The sequence below is a fragment of the Rhamphochromis sp. 'chilingali' genome (genome assembly GCF_963969265.1).
Source record: "Rhamphochromis sp. 'chilingali' genome assembly, chromosome: 2".
NCBI lineage: Eukaryota > Metazoa > Chordata > Actinopteri > Cichliformes > Cichlidae > Rhamphochromis > Rhamphochromis sp. 'chilingali'.
The window spans coordinates 19262489-19287438 of NC_137930.1; the positions used below are offsets into that span (position 1 = coordinate 19262489).

The window sequence follows — 24950 nt, forward strand, 5'->3', positions numbered from 1 at the left end:
TACTTGCAGTGACTTCTAGGCATTGAATTCCCTGAACACATCATACACAAAGCGAATGACTTGTTACACCTGGAGCACACCTTCAGTATAAGCCTTTTTGAGTCACAGGCAAAACAAAAAGTTGAGCTTTTGTTTTGGATTATATTTTATCTTCAGCGACTTTACAGTGCTATGAAACTTTATCTGTGTTTTTGACAAATAAAATAAACGAAAAACCATTTGTGACCAATTTGTTTCTAGGACAACACCTTGCGTAAGAAAATAAGCTGTCTCCCAAAACGTCGGCTGCATCCTCCGGAGGCCGCATTTGAAGGCCGCTTACGTCACAGCCAGGCCGACGAAGGCTGTCCCAATTCATCGACTCCTTCAAATGCGACGACAAATGCGTCCTTCATTTCCCCGAATTTGAAGGATGGGTCGGGTGTGTCCTTCGTGGCCTACCATATCCCAGAATTCATAGCGAGGCCCAGCCTATTTTAGTTTCCAACAATGGCGGCCGCTACTAAGTTTTAAAATTACTCTTATTAATCTTTCTGGGTCACAAAATAAACTTTTAACATATTTTCAGACGAGAAAGTAGCTGTGTAAATTACAAATATCTGCTTGGTTTATCAAGACATCGCATATTTGCAAAAGTGCTCCGATGTTTTCGGAGACGTCTGTTACCCACCAGCTCGATAGCTAGCCGGGGGGTTCAAAGGTCACTCGACCTGACGAGAGCAGCGGACTTCCAGCTTCATCGTTTTCAGACCTCCACTGTCTTTCGCTTCTCAGGTTAAACATGATATATAAGTCACTCAGATAACTTAAAAATGTAATTGTTTGGCTTTTATCGGTGTTTTATTTGTTCCGGAGTAAATCGGTTTGGCTGAGATCAAAGTTATTAGATTATTAGATTAACTCATTCACTGCCAGCCATTGGCAGTGAATGAGTTAAACCCATTGACTCATTCACTGCCATTGACGGCTATAGACGTCAATGGCAGTGAATGAGTTAAATAAAACTTTATTAATCCATCGGGTTCCTCCAGGATTTTTACACAGCTGAATAAACGTCAAACAGAAAACTGCTTAAACAGAAGTATGAGACGGTCAAGAATTTATGCCAGTTTCCTGTTATATTTTAGATAGCAAGGAGCAGACGGCTGAGTTTATTAAACTCCACCAAGACAGCGGTGACGCAAATCTGAAGGCTAGACTGTCCCATTTTACAGCCTCGCACTTCCGGCCTTCTTAGTCTTCGAAGGACCCGGCCCACGTAGACTGCGAAGGCCGCGTCCTCCAAAGGATGCAGCCGACGTTTTGGGACACAGCTAATACACACACAGGTGGGTGATTAGGGGAAGTGGAGACCGCTGTGGAGAACAAGACACAGGTGAACCAAATCAGAGCAGACTAGACAAAGGAAGCAAAACTAAAAGCAAAGCACAAGGAGCACAAATTATTTCAAAGTAAAACAGGAAGTAATAATTAAACAGAGAAAACACAATCACCTTAATGAAATTAATACAAGCAACTTGACAGAGGAGGGCAACATACTAAGGGAACACAGAGAGTGGCAAAACATTAACTAAACATGGGAAACACAGGGAAGGCAGGATAAAGTGAAACAGGAATACAATGCAAACTACTATCAGCAAGAATGGAGCAAAAACTAGTAGGACTCAAAATAAAAGATTACTACAAATACCAGCATAACGCTGCCTCCACCATGCTTGACAGTTGGTGCAGTGTTTTTAGGCTTGAAAACCTCATCTCCACTCCTTTAGACATACCTGTTGTCATTGTAACCGAATAGCTCAGTCTTTATCTTGTCTGAATAAAACCTTTCTCCAGAAGACATTTGGTTTGCCCATAAGCCTCAAATTTCAGTCAAGCTTCACTTTGGATAGTGACACAGGTTTTCCAGCAGTTTCCAGTTCACGGCAGGCCAGAAAGCCTTGGTGGCTTCTGGTTTGTTCCTGAACAACTTCCTCTCATCTGAGGGTGAGTTGGGTCTGTCTTCCAGACCATTGAGTGTGGTAACACATTTTAATAACTTGTGTACTGTTGTTTAAACTGATGATCTTGGAATCTGGAGTTATTTAGAAATGGCTCCAAGAGACTTTCCCATCATAAATCTGCAGTTCTCCTCCTTAGATCTTCACTGAGGTCCATGGACTTTCTTATTATGCCGAGTTTTGGTCAATCCAGTGAGTGCTTTCAAACAAATCGTTTTTATCTTTGTGAAGAGAAACTACCTGCTGTAATCAACCTTTCTCACTAATTCGAACTCAAAAGACCCTGTCAAATTGAAACACTTTGTGGAACCTTCAGGACAACGTATTAAAAGATTTAAATGAGTCTTTGTATATATTTGAGGCTATATGTATACTTCAGACTCTGCATGGAATAGAGAAAATCCAAAATAAAATCATGCACTCATATCTTGCTTTTTTAAAATTGTTAAAAATTATGCTGCACAGTCCTCCTGCCTAGGAAAAAGAACAGTGTCCACAACTGGTTCGTGTCCACAACTTGGGTGTGGTGTAGCCAGATTCATTGATTAGAGTGGAAGCACAGTGTTGCAGCATCTGCTCTGCAAATGGTCCAGATGTTACTGTTTTCAGATTGACTTTAGCCATAGTGTCGCACTGTGCTGCTGCTAACTTCTGCGTAATGAACAGTCAGTGACAGTAACACTGTGAAATGAGGGAAAGGTGCCAAAAATTGATTCAAGATTGATGGCAAAAATCACAGCGTTGGAAGAGCACACAGTCAGACACATACATTGATCTTTTATTTTATTTTATTTCTTTCTTTGTTTTGCATAATAAATCATCTGTAGGCAGCAAAGTCATGCCATGGTTAGCAATGTCAAGTCCTGTAAATAGATCATTTTCTCTGCAGCAGTATTACTTTAGATATGCATGTTTGGAAAATTTAAAGATTTCTCCAGAAAGAAATCTGTCTTTCTATGGCTTCTGTTAGAGGCCAGTAAAATGCAGAGCTCCTCATAAATTGTGAAGTATGCAGTTACTATGCAGCGTGTTGCTCTGAAGCCTTTATAAGGTCTTCAAGCGCTGCAGCTTGCATTGCCACATAAACAGCCACGTATTGTTTATAAGCTGGGGGCTCTTATGCGCTCTAAGGACTGGAGAAATTGAGAGAGGGAGAGTGAAACTGCCCTCCAAGAGGTTCATCAGGAACATCTGTTGCCTCCGATAGTGCCAAAGCTCCACGCAGGCACTCGCACTTCACCTTCATTCTTTAAAAAATCTCTCTTCCAAGTCAAAAGCTGATCGCATGCCTGGATTGAAAGTTGGATCATTTGAACACTTTTTTAGTTTGGTAAGAGGTAAAAATGTGGAGTTCAGTCAGTGCCATGTGTGATTCAATGCACAGTCCTCAGAGGCCTTTGGAAAAGTGCTTCACTCTCCACATCACAACATAGATGAGTGATGCAGATTTATAGCAATGCAGAAATAGAGTATATCCACATGTCTTTGTGTGCTGGGAGGAGAGGAGCGGATGACAGAGCGACTGTTTTTTCATGGTGAATAAGAAGGTGTGCCCAGCTGTGAATAATCTGGTATCCTTCTTATTAACCATCAAGTCATGAAGTTTTCAACTTCTAGTCTTCTTCCTAATCGTGTCCTTGCAGACCACCTCACAGCTGTCTACACACTCCTCTTTGATGCATTTCTAGTCATTCATACAAATTACAATCCTACTAAGAATCTGTGTGAACCACTGAGTAGAGGTTGTCAGCAGTGACTCTGAAGTTGTTCTGTGTGTCATGAGGCCGCTTGGTGTGCTGTCAAACCTTAACACCGAGTCACAAAGAAGCCAGAGAGTCTTTGTCCCCTGCCTTTGATTTGACACATTTATAGCTGCGCTGCTATAAATACGCAGCGGGCCAGCTTTTCTTTTTTTTTTTTTTTTTTTTTTTTCTTTTTTTTTTCAAAGAAGTAGTGTTAATTTGAAACTGTTCGTTGGCGCTGTGACAGCTCTGAACTTGCACTGAGTCTTGGAGAAAGATGTCTGTGGTTCAGAGGTTGTGATTACAAAATCACTATTTTAAGTGGAAAAAATGACTTCAGCCTGCAGTTATTTAGATTTCTTGGCCCGTTTTAGGAAAAAGCTGACATTTTAATCAGAATACATGATTTATCACAGCTGTACTTTTGTCCAGTTGATGTTTTTGTGATTTCATCCTGCTGTGCAGGGCTCTGCAGATCCTTTGAACAGCAGCTTCTAACGAACCTACAACATGGTGCTCAACCTGCTGCATGTGGAGGAGATCAACTCAGAGTGCATGCAACTCTACCAGTTCCAACACTACAGGGCTTTGCCTGATGTAGTGGAGAGTAAGCATTTTCATATGTGCACACTGCAGATTAGATAAGAATTTGTATGTAAATCACTGATTTTAATAGCATCTATAAGTATATATTGTAGTATATTAAGTATTAAGTTGTCGGGTAAGATCTATCTGGATGAATCACCACACCGTCACGTGCTTTAAAATCAGGCAGCAGCTGGCCAATATAGGCAAAGAAATCCAGGAGTCAAGGAGTAAATGTCAGGCCTTATGATGACATTAAACACCAGATTATTATACATTTTTAACCTTCTCTGTTTATCTACAGTCCTACCTTATGTTTCTTTTCCAAATATTTATTTATAAGTGACTTATGTATGTATGTATGTATATATATGTATATATTGTACTATTCTTAGTTAGCGTATTGTCTGTCTTGTCTTAATGTTGGTTTAAAATGGAGCACTGTAACAAAAAATAATTTCCCCCAGGGATCAATAAAGTATTCTGATTCTGATTATTTTGCTTTTCAGTTACGGTCCAATATGCTCATACTGACAAACACAGGAAGAAAGCAAGGGCGTTATTCGTTATTCCTACTCCTATAGGTGGCATGGTGGGAAAAATTCCTAATATGATCGTAAGTAGATCTTATTTTATCCTGTACATTATGTTCAAAAAGTCTAACTGCATTGTGTTAAAAAAAAACAAACAAAGAAAAAAATCAGGCTGTGTTCCAGCAATTTATTGCAAGCCCAACCGCACCATCCCCCCTGCATTTGTAAAGAAAAGGACAATTCCTCCTGTATGGCCTTTAAAGGCTGACATATAAACTGTAAGTAATTTGCATGAGTCCTTTCAGTTTGTGTATCTCTAGGTCTTTACACATGTTCAGAACAATACGGTCTAAAATTACTTATACAGTCGAAGATTTCTTCAATAAGAAATGCATGAGCAACACTTAAGGAACCAAAGTAAGTTTGTAGTGTGCTGAGGATTAGCCAGGTTAAGTTTGAATGAAATGCTAAGCTAACTAGTCCAGCACAAACTGGATTACTAAACTGATTCCTTTGTAGGCTGGTGATTAACCCACTTTTCCTAACAGCTTCAAACTCCTGCTGCGATCCTTTATCGTCCTTCTTTCGTCTCTCTACACTCCAGTCCTTACAGACGCCACCGTTGGTGATTTACATTTTTTTACACGTTTGTTTAGGAAAGCAGGTAGCACTGGCTGAACTGCACATCTCACAGAAATATTACGCTCAGTGAAAGGGACTTTTGTTTCATGCTGTGTAGCATGAGTCTTGCATTGATCTTTTTTTTTTTTTTTTTTTTTTTTTTGTTGTTTTTTGGTGGGCTCTTATTTTGCCCACACACAGGGAAAGCACCAAACAGGAAGCAACTTTCTATGTAAATCATGAGAATGGCTCATCCAAATGGTCACAAGTTTGCATTGTACTTACTCTGTGTCACATCAGAAGCAAAACAACCATGGTATACTCCAACACTCCAAGAGGGCCCATATGGTCTAGTGGTCAGGATTCCTGGTTTTCACCCAGGTGGCCCGGGTTCAACTCCCGGTATGGGAAATGTTGCTTTTTGTATCTTTGTTATTTTAAATGGGTTCCCATTCAGAAGTAATGTGGGAAAGTATAACGTAAATATCCAAAAGTTGACTGTTCATCAGTGGGAGAAACGTTTTGTCACTCATCCAAGTGACTTCTTCAGTCTCAGCTGACTGCAGGTTTTCCCAGTTTCACCCATCGTGGCCAATTTGTACATGGAAGAAGTGGAAAAGAGGGCTTTGTTATCCTACCCTGGAACACCACCAAGTCATTGGTTCAGATATGTGGATGACACACGTGTGAAAATCAAATCTCAGGACCTACCGCAATTCACAGATCAGATTAACTCGGTGGACCGACACATCATATTCACCAGGGAGGATATGAAAAGTGGCAGGTTAGCCTTCTTAGACTGTGAGATTTCCATCAGGAATGGGGGACATTTAAAAGCTGTTGTGTACCGTAAACCTACACATAAGGATCAGTATTTAAGGTTTGACTCTCATCATCCACTGTCATCAGGACGCTACAACACAGAGCGAACACCATCCCCACAGACACAGCAGAACATCACATCAAGAAGACCCTGAGTAAATGTGGTTATCCCAGCTGGACTTCTGTCAAAGCTGGGAAGGCGCCTAAAGAAAGCTCCAGGAGAGAAGGACAACTGCTGCCCAAGTGAAAACCTGTAGTGATCCCGTACGTGTCAGGAGTATCGGAGCAGTTGAGATGCTTTTTTTTTTAAGTGTGCATGTGTGATCTCTTTTCTTTACCAACACAGACATGGCCACCAGCACAGAGAAGCTGAGCTTGAGATTTAAGAGCTTTGATTTCAGCTGCGCTGGTGAAATCTTTGTGTCGTAACGATGAGGGTTAGAGGTTTTTAGCAGATAAATGAAACTATTGGTGCTAGATAAGCACGCAGTTTTCATTCACATTCCTCTCCATCACTCTGACAGCTAAAGTGGTGTTTGAAATGATCTCGTGTGCAAGACAGCTGGTACTTATCGCACAGCTTTGTAAGGAACCCCGAAAGAAGTCCAACAAGTTAAAAATGAGAAAGGTTGCTTGGCATAAACAATAATCTCACACCCCACAGTGTGGATGGCAAACTGCTGGGTGGAGCAGCTTCTAAACAGAAATCGGGTTGGGCTCAGGAGGTAGAGCAGAAGGTTGGTGGTTCAATCCCTGGTTTTTTTTAAAGCATCTTACAATCTGTTAAAAGATGCTTTTGGCCTTTATTTTCATGGTACAAATCTGTAGTTTGAGTAGTAGCAGTAGTGCTATAATCAAACTGTCACAAGAGGCTTTACAAGAGAGGGTTCACATCCCTGTTTTCATTTATTACTGATGAGACAAGGAAACTGGACCCTCACATGGTGAAATGCTGAGCATCGCCTGAGTCACGATGCCGTCAGAGAGTTGTAATTTAGATTAAGGAGACGTCTGCTGCAGCTCACGTCACACCTCCTCTGAGATCCTGTTTTTTAAATGCTCATGTTTGATAAAAAAAAGAAGATAAAAGTAAATGTTTCCAGTCCTGATGAGTTCCTGCTGACTGAGATGATGTCCAACAGTTTCTGACAATTGAATGATCTGACAGCTGATCAAGCCACCGCCTCGCTGTCCTGCTTTGTCTTCCAGGAAAACGTGGGGGCAAACGAACACAAACAAGTCATTCCTTTGACTCAGCGTACAAATATTCATCCTTCCCCGAACATTGACATAAACAACTTTATTCCTGTTCCCGCACATTAGAGCTCCTTTTGCATTCTTGGCATCTTCAGGTGGGTGGATTTTTTTTATGTGGGTTCAGCCTAACAAATGGTCTTTGGACTTTGCCATATTTATCTGATGGCTGATGGAAGGCTCTGATGATGGTCTTGATCCACTATTGTGTTGAGTTCAGTGGTGTGTTTTGGAGCTACTGGTGAGGATTAAGTGTCTTCTGTTAGTGTTTTGACCTTTTTTTTTTTCTTTCAGCAGGACTTTTGTTACTCCTCTCACTTCTTAGTCCTTTATTTGTGGACATAAAGATGTGTGTGTGTGTGTGTGTGTGTGTGTGTGTGTGTGTGTGTGTGTGTGTGTGTGTGTGTGTGTGTGTGTGTGTGTGTTTGGTGTATACAGGGCTGTCATCTGTCACTAAAGACCACCTGCTGCTAGTTCAGCTGGTGATGATAGCTTCCCAGCCCGATTGGCTGTGTGTTTCTACATCATTTGGTATTTGGAGAAAATCCAGCTGAAACAGCTGCTCTGAATGTTGTTTTCTTGAAGAAGAGATGACAAAAGAAAATTTAAAAATGTATTTTATACTCCGCTCTCCACGTTAAATCTTCTTACAGCCCCATAAGCTTATTTTGTGAACATCTGAAAGGGGTCCAACCCAACGATGAGACCACATGACTTAAACCCAAAAGTGTATATAGTAGTTAAAACCACCTTTAACAGAAGCTTCTCCTGAACATCCTTAAATAAGGATATGAAAGCTTTTTCTACCACCCTGGAGCCGCACTTGTAACTGACATTTATTGTGTGCGGTTTGAGTCCACCGACATCAGAGTGCCAGCACTGACCTCAGCTGCGAAATAATGAATGGCATCATAACAAGAAAGTAAAACTGAGCTGAAATAGCTGAGGGAGGATTTAATTTACTTGTTTGTTTTTATCACAGTGACTGTGTTGAATCAACTTAACATTTCTATGATGTTGATTTTACACATAAAAATATTTCAAGTCTTAATTTTGAGGAAAATCAGAAAGTAAATATGTTAGACTATTAATGGAAGACGTTTTTCAGCGTTCAATAGAAAAATGCTCAGCTAGTAAGAAGTACTTGCTTGGTGCTTGTTTACCATGAATAACTACAGTGTTACTGTTGCATGCAGGCAGTCAGCTTGTGGCACTGCAGTTGTTTTACTCAAGTACTGATGTTGTTTTGAATGCAGACTTCAGCTCGTCTGCAGTTTGGGGCTGTTAGGTAGTTGTTGACAATATCTCACAGATTCTGTACAGGGTCAGGCAAGCCGGCTGGCCAATCAGAGGCAGTAATACCAGATGAGATCTGATTGGTAGTAGTTTAAGCCATGCAGGCAAGTGCTATGCTCCTAACTAGAAAGGGAAATCTGCATGTCCATAAAGCCTGTCAGCAAATGGAAACATGAAGTGCTGTAAAACCCTAATGGTAGACATCGTGTTGACTTCAGACTTGTTAAAACATCGGCAGCAGATGACACCTGAAATCATCAGAGTGCAGAAACTTCATACTGGATCTAAAGCTACTGGCAACACAGAGATGTTTGCTGAAGGTAAGGAACAGCCATGGTTCATTTATCACCAGATATTTATTAGTTTCTCTTAAAACGTAGTCTGTGTTAAATCCCTAAACAGCAGAGCCTTTTCACAATTGTCAGACAGTTTGTTAAATGTACTGCTGCTCAATAAATTTTAGGCACTTATAAATAAAGATATTTGATTGTTACATTATTTTCTGTATTTGTAATTATTTTCCTTTTGTAATTGGTTTTTTTTTTTTGGGGGGGGGATGCATGTTGATTGACCAATAAACTAAGCTTTCAGATTACGCATCTGTTCAGGAAAAGTTATGTCAATATTGTAAAACATGTTCAAAAAGTCATTCTTTAACTTCTTTTCCTGCCGGAATAACAAAGATCAAAAGCCTCCTGCCGGGCTCCACCCACAGCACCTCATCGAGTACTAAAGACAAAAACCGTGTATGCAGGAAAAACGATATAATAAACAGCTTTATTTTTTCTTGTTTTTTTAGATGAGGGAGCGTGATGTACATATTTGACATATTTCAATAAATGACTGTGGGGTGATTTGTTTACTTACAGATTATATAAAAAGCACGCTGTCCATTTATTTATGTTTACATTAGTTACACAGGAAGCTGTAATAGCAGCAGCAGTCCAGCAAAGGCAACACATGACTTGAACTCTGCAGCACTCTAACCAGTCGTGATACAAATCAAACTTCCTGATTTGAACATCAGGTTAGATAGCTGGAGAGGAAGACGGCGCTGACCTGGAGTCGGCAGCTGTGTCGACAGCCTCTGGTCTGGGATCGGCTTTGCCGTCAGCCCTTTAATTAACAATGAACCTGAGGCAGCATGGTCAGAAGGATGGAGACCAAGCTGACCCTAAAGCAGATCATCCAGCACACTGACTCCAGGTCAGGAAAAGCACTAAGCAGAGATACATTCACAGGTTTCCAACCTCCCCACCCCTCCCAGCAGTGGTCAGACCCTTTAGTGGGTGCATGCAGACAAGTCTTTCCATTGGTTCAGTAGATTCATACATGCTAAAAAAAAAAAAAGAGTTCCATCCTCTCAGAACCTCTAGCCCCTAACCTACATCTGCTTCAGTCAGCTTAACTACAGGGATTGTACAGGTTGTCTCAGCTCTCTCCAGCCACGAGGAGAAGTGGTGGACGAGACAGCAAACTGTCTTGAAATTGAACAGGCCAGTGTGGGTTTTTCTAGGATGTGTTTTGTCCACCGGCGCACTTAATGCACAATCAAGTAACTTCACGTTGTAAATCCATGCAGGGTATCAGAGATAATTGGCGTGAGATGGTAGGTAGAGAGCTGGGATCCCGGGCGTGCGTTTGGACAGAGCAGAGGTCGCCTCCACTGCTCACTTAGCTTAGTTAGGGCTTTCAAAGTGGTTTCCATTTGTCGGCGTCTCCTGCAGAGTTGTGTGTGGGATGTCTGCCTCTTTACGGGACTCCATTTGTGGCTTGAAAAAGTCTGACACGAAGAAGACCTGTAATAGACAAAAAAATAAATGAATAAAATAATTAAAAATAAGTGCTACTGAGGTTTGAATAGTTACATCTACACACAGCATTTGAGTACTTACCTTGACTGCCAGAAGGGGGTGATATATAAAACCCCCTGCGGGCTGAACTTAAAGATCAGTGCAGGACTTACCACGAGCAGAGCCATGAGCGCGCCCTGTATGAGTCCGGTGAGAACGTCGCTCCAGTGATGCTTGTAATCAGACACTCTCGACAGTCCGGTGTACACAGAGGCGGCAATCAGGAAAAACTGGATGGTCGGTCTCAGCAGCCGCGCCCAGTCGGCCTGGAGCCGAGCCTGCAGGTAGAGCTGAGAAACACAAGGGCCATGCTTTTAAAGTACAGACGGTCACAAACAAGCACATGTGTCACTGTCAAAGCCTAGTACACGCTTCTGTTCCCGCTTCCGCAATGAGCGGCTGGACGTTCACGAAGGGAAAGGATGTGAAAAAAACCCTGCTGGTCTCAGAATTTTACTGATAGAAGGAATTTGTTCAATGCAGGCCGTTTATCTGCAATTGATCGATGATCTAAGCTGATAAATGTCTCTATATCTCTGTTTGCCTCAGGAACAGTGTCCAGTGAGTTCATTTGTTTATGTTTAAAACAGGGTGTGGCCCCAAGGACAGACAAGCTCCATGGCTTTGCAAAGATTCATGCTTCGTGTCTTCCTGCTGCACTTCAATTCTGACGCAAATGTCATTTAAATGGCAGCGCTTTTCCATACTTCAAACTTCCTCTTTGCCGGAGGGTGTGTGTGAGAGGTTTGCCAAGACTTTGTCCCTGTGTGTATTTATATCTGCTGCTGTTGAATGAGTCAGCAGACCGCAAAGTTCATCGGTGCTGGGCAGTAAAATCTCCTCAGAACAACACACGGAAGTGCTGCTGATAACGGGCGCGAGGTTGAAGGTGCACAGATGTAACCTTAAAGAACTGTAAGTAATCATTTGGAACATAATGATGTCTGCTTCGTGACGCCATGAAACAACAGCCAGCAGACACTCAGCTTATCATAAACAGCCTTGGTGAAGCATTTGCATAATTTCGTCTAAACAACCAGGAACGTGGCTACAGTTATGGACTCGTCAGCGTAGCGGAGAGGTGAAAAGTTGTGCCTTTGTGTCCATTAGACCATCTGAAGGAGAGTTTCCTTGTTTTCAACGACTGACGGGCGTAGCTGTACATTAACAGGCGGAAGATGTAGAAAGTGGAACTTTGCTGGGAAATAAAGGGAAAGTTCCTGCACTCTGTGGGGGACAAAACTCCAAGTAACATCTAATCACTTTTATTTCTGCTTCCAGAGCAGGTTTGCTTAAGTAACTTCAGTTTTTATTGTTTGAAAATGCTAAACATTTTCAAACAATAAAAACTAAACTAACTAGTTTGGTTGTTTTTTTTCTCTCCCTACCCTCACTGAATTTGAATTTAATTAAGATTTTATTAGTTTCAATCTAATTATAATTAGTTAAAGTTATAATTTTAATGATAGATTATAAACTATAAGAAAATCCCCCACTCACCCCGACCTTGGATTGGATAAGCATATAAGAATGGATGGATAGTTCAAACAAATACTAAAACTTTCTCTTTGTTTTAATTCATTTTAGTTACTTTTTCAAGGAGTCTGATCTTTAGTTGTTGTTTTTTTGATTAGCTAAAATGTTTCTTTGACATCGAATTTTAGTTTTCAGTTAACTATAATAACCTTGCTTCCTCAGCCGCCACACTGGTCAAGTCATACATTGATGGATGGGATTACAGATCAACATGCAGCTGGCTGAGATACTTACAGCGAGGAAGAGCATGCAGTACATGGAAAAAGACGAGTGGCCGGAGTAGAACGAGAGCCTGCAACAGAGAGACAAAAGCACAGCTCAACACCCGAGTAAGGACATGTTTTTATTAACACAGCGGTCTGAGCTGACTGGAGAGTCCCCGGCTTTAGTTAGCTCTCGTTTGAAACACCACATCAGCAGTCATGTGCACACACTGTGGATACTGTGGCACAATTTTCCCAGTCAGGAGGCTTTTACTGATCAGATTTAGGGCCTGGACTGCAGCGCAGAACAACCTGCTGCTTGTTGAAAATCAGTGGATTATGTGGAGGAATTTGAGAAAAAAAAATCCGCCACTGCGTTAAGGATCTCTATAAACCAATACTTGCAATACTCTGCTTTAAATTCAACATCTTATTTCCCCTAACCCTAGAGAGCCAGGTTAGCATGAGCCCCAGGAGCTGGAATAAACGAGAAATATACTAGGTTGTAATAAAAACCCAGAATTATCCTTTGACCTAAAAGCACACTTTAGGCCCAGAGCTGCTAACATGACACTTATTTTCTTTAAAAGCTCTACAGGAAATCCCTCAAAATGGCAAAGCTGAAAATCTTCATCATCATTAACAATTAAGCTAATCTATAAATCAACTCCCCAGCAGCGACTGTTAGTTACACCCAGCAGAGTAAACGATAACAATGCCGACCTCCATAAATCCCCAACAGTGGCATCAGATTAGGACTGTGGCATCCTGTGAGGGATCACAGGATGAAAAATTCATGATTGCCACCTTACAAATCAATATTTGTGATTTCATGTCCATGGAAACGAACTCAATCGTTGACAGTGAGCTGTGTCTTTGCTGGGCAGTAAACCTTAGACACAGAGGTGTCATATTACTGTAAGATGATGCTGGGCAGTCTATCTCAGCCTCCTCTCTCCTCTCCTGTTGCAGTTATTAGATGCATTAGAGTCCAGCAGATGCCAACAAAGACAGGGAGCAGCTTTTTATTTAAAAAAAAAGCAGACTGCTGAGTAATAATGGTGCTCCAGGAAGCAATGATTGTACACCACGCCCTGATAAACGTACAGCAGATACCCCAGAGCGGTAAAGGGTAGGTGGGCCCTTTACGCTCAAGGGCCGCAGCTCGAGCAAAACGTTTCCCCGTCTCGCTTTAAACAGATAAAGAAGGGGAGAAGCAAATGTAACGTAAACCTCCTCACAGCCCATAATAAACACGCATCACTCCTCTGTGGCCGGGCCTCCGTCAGACTGAGAAGAGGAAATCCTCTCCTCCCAATACTCTTCCTCCTGCTCTGAGCCGATAAGAGACAGAGACCTTAAATCAAAATACGCTTTACATTCCTGTGATATTACTCAAAGCGGCTCGCGCTGCAGCTGCGCACATTACAGATGTCACCCATTTAGCACATCTAAACACTTCCCAGCTGTTTTTTTAAAAACGATCTTTATCTATGCCAGAAGATCATTAATGATGACTGTACTATGAAGGAGTGCAACATAACCAAGGTTTGTTTCCCTTCCCTAACGACCAAAATCAAATCAAGCGGTCATGTGGTTCTCAACTGAATTAACTGACCCGGCTTTTCTGGGTCTCGGTATGAGCGGTGGTGCTAACGCCGCCGGTGGCGGTAAACAATGGACAATGGATGGGAGTAAAGCTGGATATTTCTTACAAGAACATTATAAAGAACAAATAAGACTTCAGAAGTATAATCCTGCTGCAGCCTCAGCCAGGAAGGACAAATACATTTAGGCTGTGTGAATCTAAAAATGAATTACTGTGTGCTCATAGATCATTAGTTATTATTAATCTCTGGCTTTCTTCCACAGTGTGTCTTTATGTCCTGTCTGCCTCCCATCAACCCCAACAGATCGCAGCAGTTGTGTACTTACAAATACAGCTCATGGTTGCGGCTGCTGAACCACTATCTCCTGCAGGATATGGTGCTGAGTAAGTGCTGAGAATCTAGCTTATTTATAATATCAAAAGGGGCCATCTCAACTCAGTCTTACACGTATAACTGGAACCTACATATTTCTCACATTGGAGTGACGTTGCTAGGTTTGATGTGCTTGTTCTCATTTACGCTTCAGTAATAGATGCAAGTGATGCTGAGCACAAGCTGAAAGTCAGAAGCACAACTCTAAAACGGCTATTCAGAGGTTGTTCAGTGACATGCTTCACCTCTGCCCTTTGTGCTTACACTGTGAACATGTTACAAAACAATGGCCTGAGGATTTTTCCAATAATCAGCTCAACAACAAGAAAACCCCAAAACAAACAAAGCTGGTGTGCATAAAGTTGGAAAAGAGGTGTTCGTTTCAACATCTGAAATCAAAAAAAGAAACAAATTCATTCTTATTTGAACTCGGGCTGCAACCGCTAGTTTCAAATCTAAACATCAGAATAAAAAGATGAATCAGAGTCCATGGTGATCTGTTTAAATGGTTTGCTTTTTTCCAATAAAAGGCCAGCTAGACATTATACAACATAAAGCACTGAATCATCACACTTGAGAAGCTAGCCTAGACATCATTTTTGCTCTGTGCTTGGAGCTCTGCTTTCCTGGTGCTGGGTCATACATACCGGGCCTCGTTGACCTGCTTCGCGTCTCCAGTGCAGGTGAAGTCTTCAATGTAAGTCCCTGCAGAGCAGTTGATCAGTTTCCAGTCCGGTCTGCACAAATCCAGGAAGTGCGGCCTAAGCCGGCCGATCGAATACTTGGCGATGTCCGTCAGAGACTGGCTCATGGCGGCACCGAAAACGAAGGTGCCGATGGCTTTGTAAAGGCAGGCAACGTAGCTGCCGAAAGACGACTTGGACTTGATGCGGTTTAGATGAACTAAAAGACACTCGCCAACAATCATCTGCAACGAGGGGCGGGAGGACACAGAGTTACACCTTTATACAGAATGACAGAGTGACACATTTAAAAAAAAGATGCAGATAAATGAACGTCGGAGGCAAAATCCCAGGATCATTGTTTTGATTTTGTTTTTGAAGACTCATCTATGATGATTTGCTTCTTAAACAAGAATTAGATCAGAAGATTGACTCTTCTGTCAAATCAGGACCTGAATATAAACCCACAAATTAGCAAAGACTGGACATGTGGTTATGAATAATTCAATTAAATCTCATTTATATAGCACCAAATCACAAACACAGCCACCTCAAGCTGCTTTATACTGTAAGGTAAAGACTCTACAATAATGCAGAGAAAACCCCAACAACCAGACAAACCCCTTTGAACAAGCACTTGGTGACAGTGGGAAGGAAAAACTCCCTTTTAACAGGAAGAAACCTCCAACAGAACCAGACACAGAGCGGAGCCAACTTTGAATCTGTGCTATTTCTTCATTTCCAGTTTTTATGCTAAGATTATGACATTATGAACGAAATGTCTGACAAATTTGTTTTTTTTGATCTTCTGATCTAATCCTTTACAACGAAGAAAATCCTTCTCATAATGCTGCTTTCGAAATACATAAATGCTCATTTGACGGTAATCAGAAGGGCTCTGCAACAGCTGCTGAGGTCACAGGAGGATGTCCACTTAACACAGTAAGCCTCTCTCTTTCAGTTCATCTGAAACTTTAAATGAAACCTGAGGCTTATGAGCACGTTATCATGTTTCTGCAACGCTATGAACAGGCAACAGGCCTCGAAGGCTTAAACAAACACACTGCTTCTTCATTATTACTTTACAGCAGAAGAGCTGCTTTATCTCGACTTACAGTTAAAAATAGTGTAGGTTTAACAACTCTAAATAGCCGTGTCATTACTTAAAACGATAAAACCTGACCTCCGTCATCACTAGAAGGTTTGCGTAGACCTTCACATCTGTAGGTTACACATCTGCTCTATTTTAAAGCCCGAGGCGGCAGATTAGGTCAGGTAAAAAAAACAAACCCCTACCTCTTTTCTGTTTCCTCATTAAATGTAGAACATTCAAAAATGATTTGAACAAATCAAACTGCTAGCACATTAGTAGAGTGGGGTTAAAATGTTTTTTAAAAAGCAAAACAAATCATGCATTGAGGATTAGAACCATGCAGTTCCATTAAGCAGGGTCACGAGTATAAGAAGAAAAAAGAAGTGGATGAAAGCAGTCAGCAAAACTCCAAACTGAAGAAGAGTAAAAAAAAAAGATGTACAGAAGTGAACAGAAAACAAAAACTGTGCACTTACAGTGAGTACCGTGACGGGAATCATGACACCTCCTAACAACTGATAGGAAATGGTGTCGTCTTTATAGGGGTACTTGATTGAATCATCGTTACAGAAAAAGCCCCGGTGGAAAGGACTGTGTCGCAGAGTGAGAATTGCAAATGGGAGTCCAGCTACCAGAGAAGCAATGAGACAGAGAAACAAATACAGGTTACAAGATGTCAGCGGGACAGAGATCTCTCCACCACGCAAAGCAAGAGCCAGCAGCCACGTGAGAGGGCGTTGAGGAAAAGCCCACGCTCCTCTGAAGTCCGGCTTTCAGGAACATCATTAATAGTTAAAGTGTTAGAGCGACAGATGGTGAAACTGTGGTTAGTGTTTCTGTTAATGAAGAAAAGTCAATCCTAAAAAAGATTAGAGCTGAGCAGGTGCATCTCCGTTGCTCCTGTGCTGGGAACAGCGGCGATCGTGTTTCTAGGCGGATTCGGACTCTTTGTTATCAACACACTTTCCTCTTTCCTAAAAAGAAAAAAAAACTTCCTCAGTGGTCCTGTTCCATATCCCCACGTATCCTCCCAAACCTCACATCAACAGACAGGGAACAATGGAGTCAATCGCAATAACGCTGAACAGCAGTTATTAGACATTGAGGGAAAAAAAGAGAGGGATGAATCACTGATGCTACAAAAGCAGCAGAAAGCAGACGCTCTTCCTGCTCTTCCCGTCATTCTCCAGAAACAACCGCTCTGTTCCAGAAGAGCATTCCAGCTATTTTAAGGAACAGAGGACGCAGCCTGAATGTCTGTTGCACAGATTAATAACAGAGACATAAAGTTCTCTCTGATGTTTACATAAAACCAACCCCCCACACCCCTCCAAAAGGCCTGGCCTCAGTCATTATCCACAATTAAATATCTGGAAATAGTCGATTGTGTGCTTTGCTGGACTAAATGTGATTTAGAGTTCTTTGACTGCATCAGGAAACCAAACAAGTGAATTACAGGGTTTTCCCCCCCACAAATCCATCTGTAGTGCTTGACAATGACAATAAAATAAACTATTATTAATTGTTCTGCAGTAGTTGTAAAGTGGACATCCTCCTTCACCTTTAACTCTTTTTAATACACCTCCAGTAAAAGCAGCCGACACATATTCAGTCTCAGTAACAGTCAGCGTAGAGCTGGGCGATATATCGAGTTTTTAAAACATATCGATATATTTTTATACGAGATATAAGATGTGACAATATCCTTTATATCGATATAGTCTATGTTACGTTATAATTATAGTTGTGGAGCCGCAAGTTTGCCTCTCTTTCGTCCACTTTTGTCTCTACGCAACGTTACTCCGCCTCGCCTTCACTGAAGACAACTCCCCCTCCTACCCCATCGCTTCACGTGCAGGCAGCGACAAGACGGACACGGCAAATCTCCGTTAACGAGTTACTGCGCATCGCCCCATGCGTGGGGCTGGACGGCGTCAACGTGCTAACGAGCTAAACATGCTAACGAGCTAACCGCGCTAACAGCGCTAACCCTAAAATCCTTTCATTCTCTCAAAAGTTGATAGCGCGCCTTATGTATGAATTCTGGTTGTGCTTGGTGGCCGCGAACCGATTTTATGTGGTACACGGCGCTCAGCAATCTGTCAAAAATGTTTGAGTACGACTTTGGTCAGCTACGGAGCTGCACCGCTTGATAGATTGTCGGCGCATTACGGCTACCGAGGAGCTTCGCGGAGTGATACGTACTGTGCATCAACGTAATATTACCGTATTGTGTGTGTATAAGGACCATAAATGGCACCTGTAAGAGACGTGGTTATGAAGCGGATTTCAAACTCCAGGCTATCAGTCACACAGTAAAACTTGGGAACAGAGCAGCTGTAAAATCTGTCTGTCTTTGTTATTATGCTCAGCGTCTTTTAGTTTACATTTTGACTGCACAATTGTGAGCTCTTTGTTTAGCACAAAAACAACCTTGTTTTCTTTTATTTATGGAGCATTATTATTTAATGAATGCTCATAATTTAATTTTGAGTAATTTTTCATGTACATCTGTGCTGTATGTTAATAAAAGTGCCTGTGTGACATCTGGGACACAGCTTTGACTAAGAACTCTTTTTGTTCTTACTTTATGGCTTAAAAAAATATCGAGATATATATCTTATATCGCCATCCAGCTAAAAAATATCGAGATATGAATTTTGGGTCATATCGCCCAGCCCTAAGTCAGCGGTGTCACTGCTGTCCTCCATTCGACTCTGGGTGTTTATTCTTTGATGTGCTGCTCTCTCAGTCCCCACAGACCGCCTCACAGTGGATATTTTGACTTGCCAAAGCTGATAACAACAGTAAAGACTGCTTTCCATGCAGGTGGGGCACTAAAACAGCCGCTTATGCGTCACACCACAGGAACCGGCTCAGAACGGAACACGTGCTTGTTGGCAAGTCAATATATTGGCTGTGAAGCGGGTCGTGTATGTATGTTGAGCCTGCTTTAAGCGACTCCTACTTACACAGCTAATGGGCAGGGCGAAGCCCACAGTGTAGAGCACCGTGGAGGTGATTGTACTGCTGTGGAAAGGGTACTTGATGCTGTCGTCTGTACAGAAAAAGCCCCTTTGGTAGGGACGGATCTTACCCAGGTTATAGGCTGCCAGAGGCAGACCTCCTGTGGAAGGAGAGACCGGGAGGAATTACCACAGCAAAAAATTCACACGTTAAAAAAACATACAACATATCATACAGAACGAAGGTGTCAAACGGCACAAACCTTATTATGTATTACTTGTGTCGTTAAATTTGATGAAAAGAACAAAATCACAAATCAATATATCATAAAAAGCTGTTTGCTTTATTTTATTTTTATTAATAATGTTGAAGAACAAGAACAATAAGAACAATGTGTGGCATTAGTTCAGGACTACTTCAGACTGGTGATTATATGGTGAAAAAGACTGAACATCTACAACAGCTGCACTACCTTGTAATGAAATGCAGTACCTGTCCTAATAGTAAGTAAGAACTACATCAGGTTACACAAGAAATACTGGTTTATACTCTGCAACATTACATTTTAAAGATGAAAACATCTTCCGGCACGAGTGACATAACCACTCTTTGGGCAATTTGTCAGCAAACTGCGCTGAGAGGTTTGTGGCTGGATGACTGACTCACACAGATGTGAGAGGAGCTTTGGACTCGGCTAAGATAAAATACCATAAAGATACCAGAACGGGCTGATTAGTTAGTCCAAAGTCTTGATGTAATGCTGCTGCTATTCCTGCAGGCTGTTTGGCCTGTTTAGCTCATTGTACGGTGCGGAGAAGACAAGATTCATTTAAGTAGAAAGCATGAGTCCATCAGTGAAAGGTAATGCGCAAGGCTGCAAATGGACGGGCGCGCACAGATGCACAACGCCAGGATATGCCATCATCTACAAATAAACTGCCCATTCATTCGGCCTGGTATTTCCACTCTGCGCGCCTCCTCTGCAGCTGTCTTCACCCTCATGAGGGACAGCTCCTCACCAGCTGAAGTTGACAGCCTGGAGCAGCTGGAGATGCCAGAAAGCTGGGACTGAAACGCACACCAGACAGCTCACGGCTAACTTTACAACTGCTGCGAGCGGCCAAACACAAACAAATAGGCAGAGAAGAAAAAAAAAAGAAAAATCTTAATCTCACATTTACCAGATGACATTCCTGTGACTCTAACAGCACAACATGCATGTGCATGTTTGGCAACATGCAGCAGTGCATGACTGCTGCTAACAGCCTCATCTGTCTGGAAACAGACTCTCACAAGATGCCTGCTTGTAATTTAATAGCCCCTTTGAATTAAAGGGTGAATGTGAACTGCACGCAGGCAGTCAAGCAGCTTCTCAGGGCAACACAGGTTCAGGTGTAGAGCAGAAAGAAATCTGCATCCTTTAATTGATATATGTTTCTTTTTGCTCACCTTAAATCTAAGACAAAGCAATTACTGCGATGGCCAAATGAGAAATATCAACACGACTATAAGACCTGTTGAAACATGATATGAATTAAATTTAATCACATTTTATTTGTATAGCGCCAAGCCACAACAACAAACCCTACAACAGACCAACTCCCAAGAATCATACGACACTCTGTGAGTAAGCACTTGGCGACAGTGGGGAGGAAAAACTTTCTTTTAACAGGAAGAGACCTCCAGCAGAACCAGGCTCGGGGACAAGCAGCCCCAGCCCCCCAGCCCTGTTGGGAGTGGTTAAAAAGTGCTCTTCATTATAATGGTAGAATCTCTTTGCTTCACTTTAATGGCCAGTTTGTGTTTGCCGTGTCTGGAGAAGATCTTTGGTAGGAACAGAGACTGAGAAATGAGTCTCTAACTCAATCCACGGGTCCCACCACGTGGGGCTATTCAACACGTCAACTAGAGCTGGGCGATATATCGAGTTTTTAAAACATATCGATATATTTTTATACGAGATATAAGATGTGACAATATCCTTTATATCGATATAGTCTATGTTACGTTATAATTATAGTTGTGGAGCCGCAAGTTTGCCTCTTTTTCGTCCACTTTTGTCTCTACGCAACGTTACTCCGCCTCGCCTTCACTGAAGACAACTCCCCCTCCTCCCCCATCGCTTCACGTGCAGGCAGCGACAAGACGGACACGGCAAATCTCCGTTAACGAGTTACTGCGCATCGCCCCATGCGTGGGGCTGGACGGCGTCAACGTGCTAACGAGCTAAACATGCTAACGAGCTAACAGCGCTAACCCTAAAATCCTTTCATTTTCTCAAAAGTTGATAGCGCGCCTTATGTATGAATTCTGGTTGTGCTTGATGGCCGCGAACCGATTTTATGTGTTACACGGCGCTCAGCAATCTGTCAAAAATGTTTGAGTACGACTTTGGTAAGCTACGGAGCTGCACCGCTTGATAGATTGTCGGCGCATTACGGCTACCGAGTAGTGATGGGTCGTTCGCGAACGAAATGGCTCTTAGAGCCGGTTCTTTGACGTGAACGACGCGAGCCGGCTCCTTATCGCGAGCCGTCACGTGGGTTTTTTTTTTTTTTTTCTTTCTCTCAGCCTCTCTCTCGCACTTTTTTCCCGCTTCACTCTGCACGCGGGCCTTGTGCTTTACGCTGGGCAGAGGGGGGAGGGGCGGTAGTTACACTCAGTAGCACAGGAACAGAGCCAGAGAGAGAAAGAGAGGCAGGGACAACAACATTAGAAAGGTATAGTAATCATCCACAACTATTTTCGGTTGCAGATGATAAAGGATTGAGAAAGTTTATTCATGCAGGTCCATATGACAGAGAATATGCATGTTCTTTTAGTTTTCATATTATAATTTATATTTAATTGTGTTGTGGTTTGCAGTGTTTTGTGTTCTTTTCACTTTAAATTTGTGAAAGGAAAAAGCTGAAAATTTAAATAGTTAAAACTTGAAATGTGAATAGTTGATTTTTGTATTATATGATTTATTTATTACATTTTATGTGGAGTGAATAAATAAAAGTATATTTACGGTGGCCCCTAGAGACAAAGCACATACAAACTTCAAATCACGTACGAACTCTGAAGCATGTACAAACTCCAAAACACGTAAAAACACGTACAAACTCCAAAACACGTAAAAACTCCAAAACATGTAAAAACACGTACAAACTCCGAAGCACGTAAAAACTCAGAAGCATATAAAAACTCAGAAGCACATAAAAACTCAAAACACGTACAAAAGACAACAGAAGTGCTCCAGGATGCTGGGCGCAGTGTTGAGCCTTTGTTATCTTGTGGCTACACAAGCCAGCAAGTACCAACGACCGGATTTGGTGTGTGGTAATAACAGGTAAATGAACTTTTTTTTAAATTATTTGAATATATATATATGAGTGCCTGTGTATAAATACACAAACAATACACACATGCTTTCAATTGTGTAATTTAAGTGATCTAGTAGCTCTGCTTTGGAAGTTCAGTTCATGCTAGAAATGTGTTTTGGAGTTTGTACGTGTTTTGTCTCTAGGGGCCACCGCATATATTTATATATAAACATATATAAATAAAACCACTTGTTTTTACGTTAGTAATTCCTTTTGTGCATAATTTTATATTATTGTTAATAATAAATTAATTAAAGCAACAAAACAACCTGAAGAGCCGGTTCGGAGCCGAAAGAGCCGGCTCTTTTTAGTGAGCCGAACCGAAAGAGCCGGATCTCTAAAAAGAGCCGGAAATCCCATCACTACTACCGAGGAGCTTCGCGGAGTGATACGTACTGTGCATCAACGTAATATTACCGTATTGTGTGTGTATAAGGACCACAAATGGCACCTGTAAGAGACGTGGTTATGAAGCGGATTTCAAACTCCAGGCTATCAGTCACACAGTAAAACTTGGGAACAGAGCAGCTGTGAAATCTGTCTTTGTTATTATGCTCAGCGTCTTTTAGTTTACATTTTGACTGCACAATTGTGAGCTCTTTGTTTAGCACAAAAACAACCTTGTTTTCTTTTATTTATGGAGCATTATTATTTAATGAATTCTCATAATTTAATTTTGAGTAATTTTTCATGTACATCTGTGCTGTATGTTAATAAAAGTGCCTGTGTGACATCTGGGACACAGCTTTGACTAAGAACTCTCTTTTTGTTCTTACTTTATGGCTTAAAAAAAATCGAGATATATATCTTATATCGCCATCCAGCTAAAAAATATCGAGATATGAATTTTGGGTCATATCGCCCAGCCCTAACGTCAACAGTACAGTTTCAGATTTGCTCTGCAGTGCTTTCAGACCTTTTGAGGGAGGGAAAGTGTGGTCACATGTATCAGGAAACTTTGCTGAGCAGAGGTAGCACTGTATTCTAAACTAAGTGTCAGGAAATTTACATTTGGCTTAAATGAGTCACAGATTATAGAGCAGCATATAGACTCCAAACTTCCCCTTACATAAGTAAAAGAATAAGTCAGTGCGCCACAAGTACCAAACCACAAGATCAGGAGAGAAATCTACTGGTACAGTGTAATTAATATGATATTCAACGCATGAATTATTAGTTTTACACTGCGTCTAATGTCATAATTATTTATCAGCACATGCTTTGCCAGCACAAACTGAAAAGTCAGTTTGCATAGAAGCTGCTGAAGATAAGCTCACATATTACAGCTGTACTGTAGCACCACTGTAAATACAACGTCAGTGAATCCAGCACCACTCCCTTCACGTGAACGAAAGCTGCTAAATATCCATTCAGCAGGTTTATACCTGCTTCCTAAATCGGCTTACATCAAAAAGACTAACAGCATAGTACATAAAAGCGAGGACGGGAAAAAGGCGTTTAAATACATACCCAGAACCAGACAGACTATATCTAATAGGACAAAGGGGATCCCTCTCATGTCGAACATGTTGTCTCTTGTCTGTGCTTTCCTGAGTCCCTGTCTGCTGCCGGGTCTTCTGCCGTAATAAAACACCAGGGGGACGCTCCTCCTCAGGACGTAGCTGCTGCTGTGCTCCTTCCGATTGAATGAGAGCCAAAGGAAGGCAGCAGCGAGCTGTTTAAAAAGCACAATAAAAGCCGACGCCCTCCAAATAAACACAAAGACCACCCCGGACACAGGAGAGCAGCTGCATATCAAAAGAAGCGAGTGTGGCTCACAGACCGGCCCCGCTGCTGTGTTTGTTGATGTTGTTGTAGTTGGGTGGGGGCGGTGGTGGTGAACTGCAGCGCAGCCGATGACTCCGCATATGCTTCATGATGGATTTACAGCCGATTTGGAATAAATAAAAAAAAAAAGCTTCGTGATAAAAACAAACAGCGAGTCTCGGCTCGCAGCTGTCCCGCGTGTCGCTGTGTGTATCCAATGAAACACGAGCCTGTGGCGGACCCGAGAAGACCCGAGGAGATCGCAGCTACGCAAGGCCCGCTGCTGCCTTCACGTACCCGCGTGAAGCTGGGGGAAATATGAAGCTTTAAAATGGTGCGTTCAAGTAATATCGGTAGATTGTTGAAAAAAAAAAAGGTTTTTACAATTACAAGGCAATTATTAACTTTTTTTTCCGCTGAGAAAATTAGTAGAATTATGAAGATGTGCCTCTGGGGACCCTGAATGTCTAAATACATGTATTAAACTAATATTAGGCCTGATTGTTTGGATATTTTATTGCATCTTAAAAGATGTGGAGAACGGCTTTTTTAGGCTATGGCTTATAATTTGTATGTACATAATTATAGCTAATGTCTAACAAAAACAAAAGTTTAATGCGTGCTGTCCTTTTAGAAACTGCCTTT

At 41.8% G+C, this 24950-nt stretch overlaps 1 protein-coding gene and 1 long non-coding RNA gene across 3 annotated transcripts; one reads left to right on the forward strand and one right to left on the reverse strand.

Annotated features, from left to right (window-relative positions):
• The first annotated feature begins 3961 nt into the window (after positions 1 to 3961).
• Positions 3962 to 15068, forward strand: LOC308392788. Its single transcript, XR_013970868.1, has 6 exons — positions 3962 to 4349; positions 4837 to 4943; positions 7513 to 7655; positions 9072 to 9173; positions 12405 to 12571; positions 14318 to 15068. It is a non-coding gene; the product is annotated as an uncharacterized lncRNA (long non-coding RNA).
• On the reverse strand, positions 9612 to 24569 carry plpp1a (phospholipid phosphatase 1a). Of its 2 annotated transcripts, none has more exons than XM_080876018.1 (6): positions 24009 to 24569; positions 16680 to 16831; positions 15075 to 15355; positions 12477 to 12534; positions 10820 to 10996; positions 9612 to 10652 (listed from the first exon to the last, which is right to left on the reverse strand). In XM_080876018.1, the coding sequence occupies exons 1-6, from the start codon at positions 24064 to 24066 to the stop codon at positions 10533 to 10535; spliced, it is 846 nt and encodes a 281-aa protein (XP_080732144.1). In that variant the 5' UTR covers positions 24067 to 24569; the 3' UTR covers positions 9612 to 10532. The 2 variants fall into 2 exon arrangements, with proteins under 2 accessions (XP_080732144.1, XP_080732143.1); XM_080876017.1 differs by lacking the exon at positions 16680 to 16831 and adding an exon at positions 19176 to 19330 and having other exon boundaries at positions 24009 to 24535.
• Between the last annotated feature and the right edge of the window lie 381 nt (positions 24570 to 24950).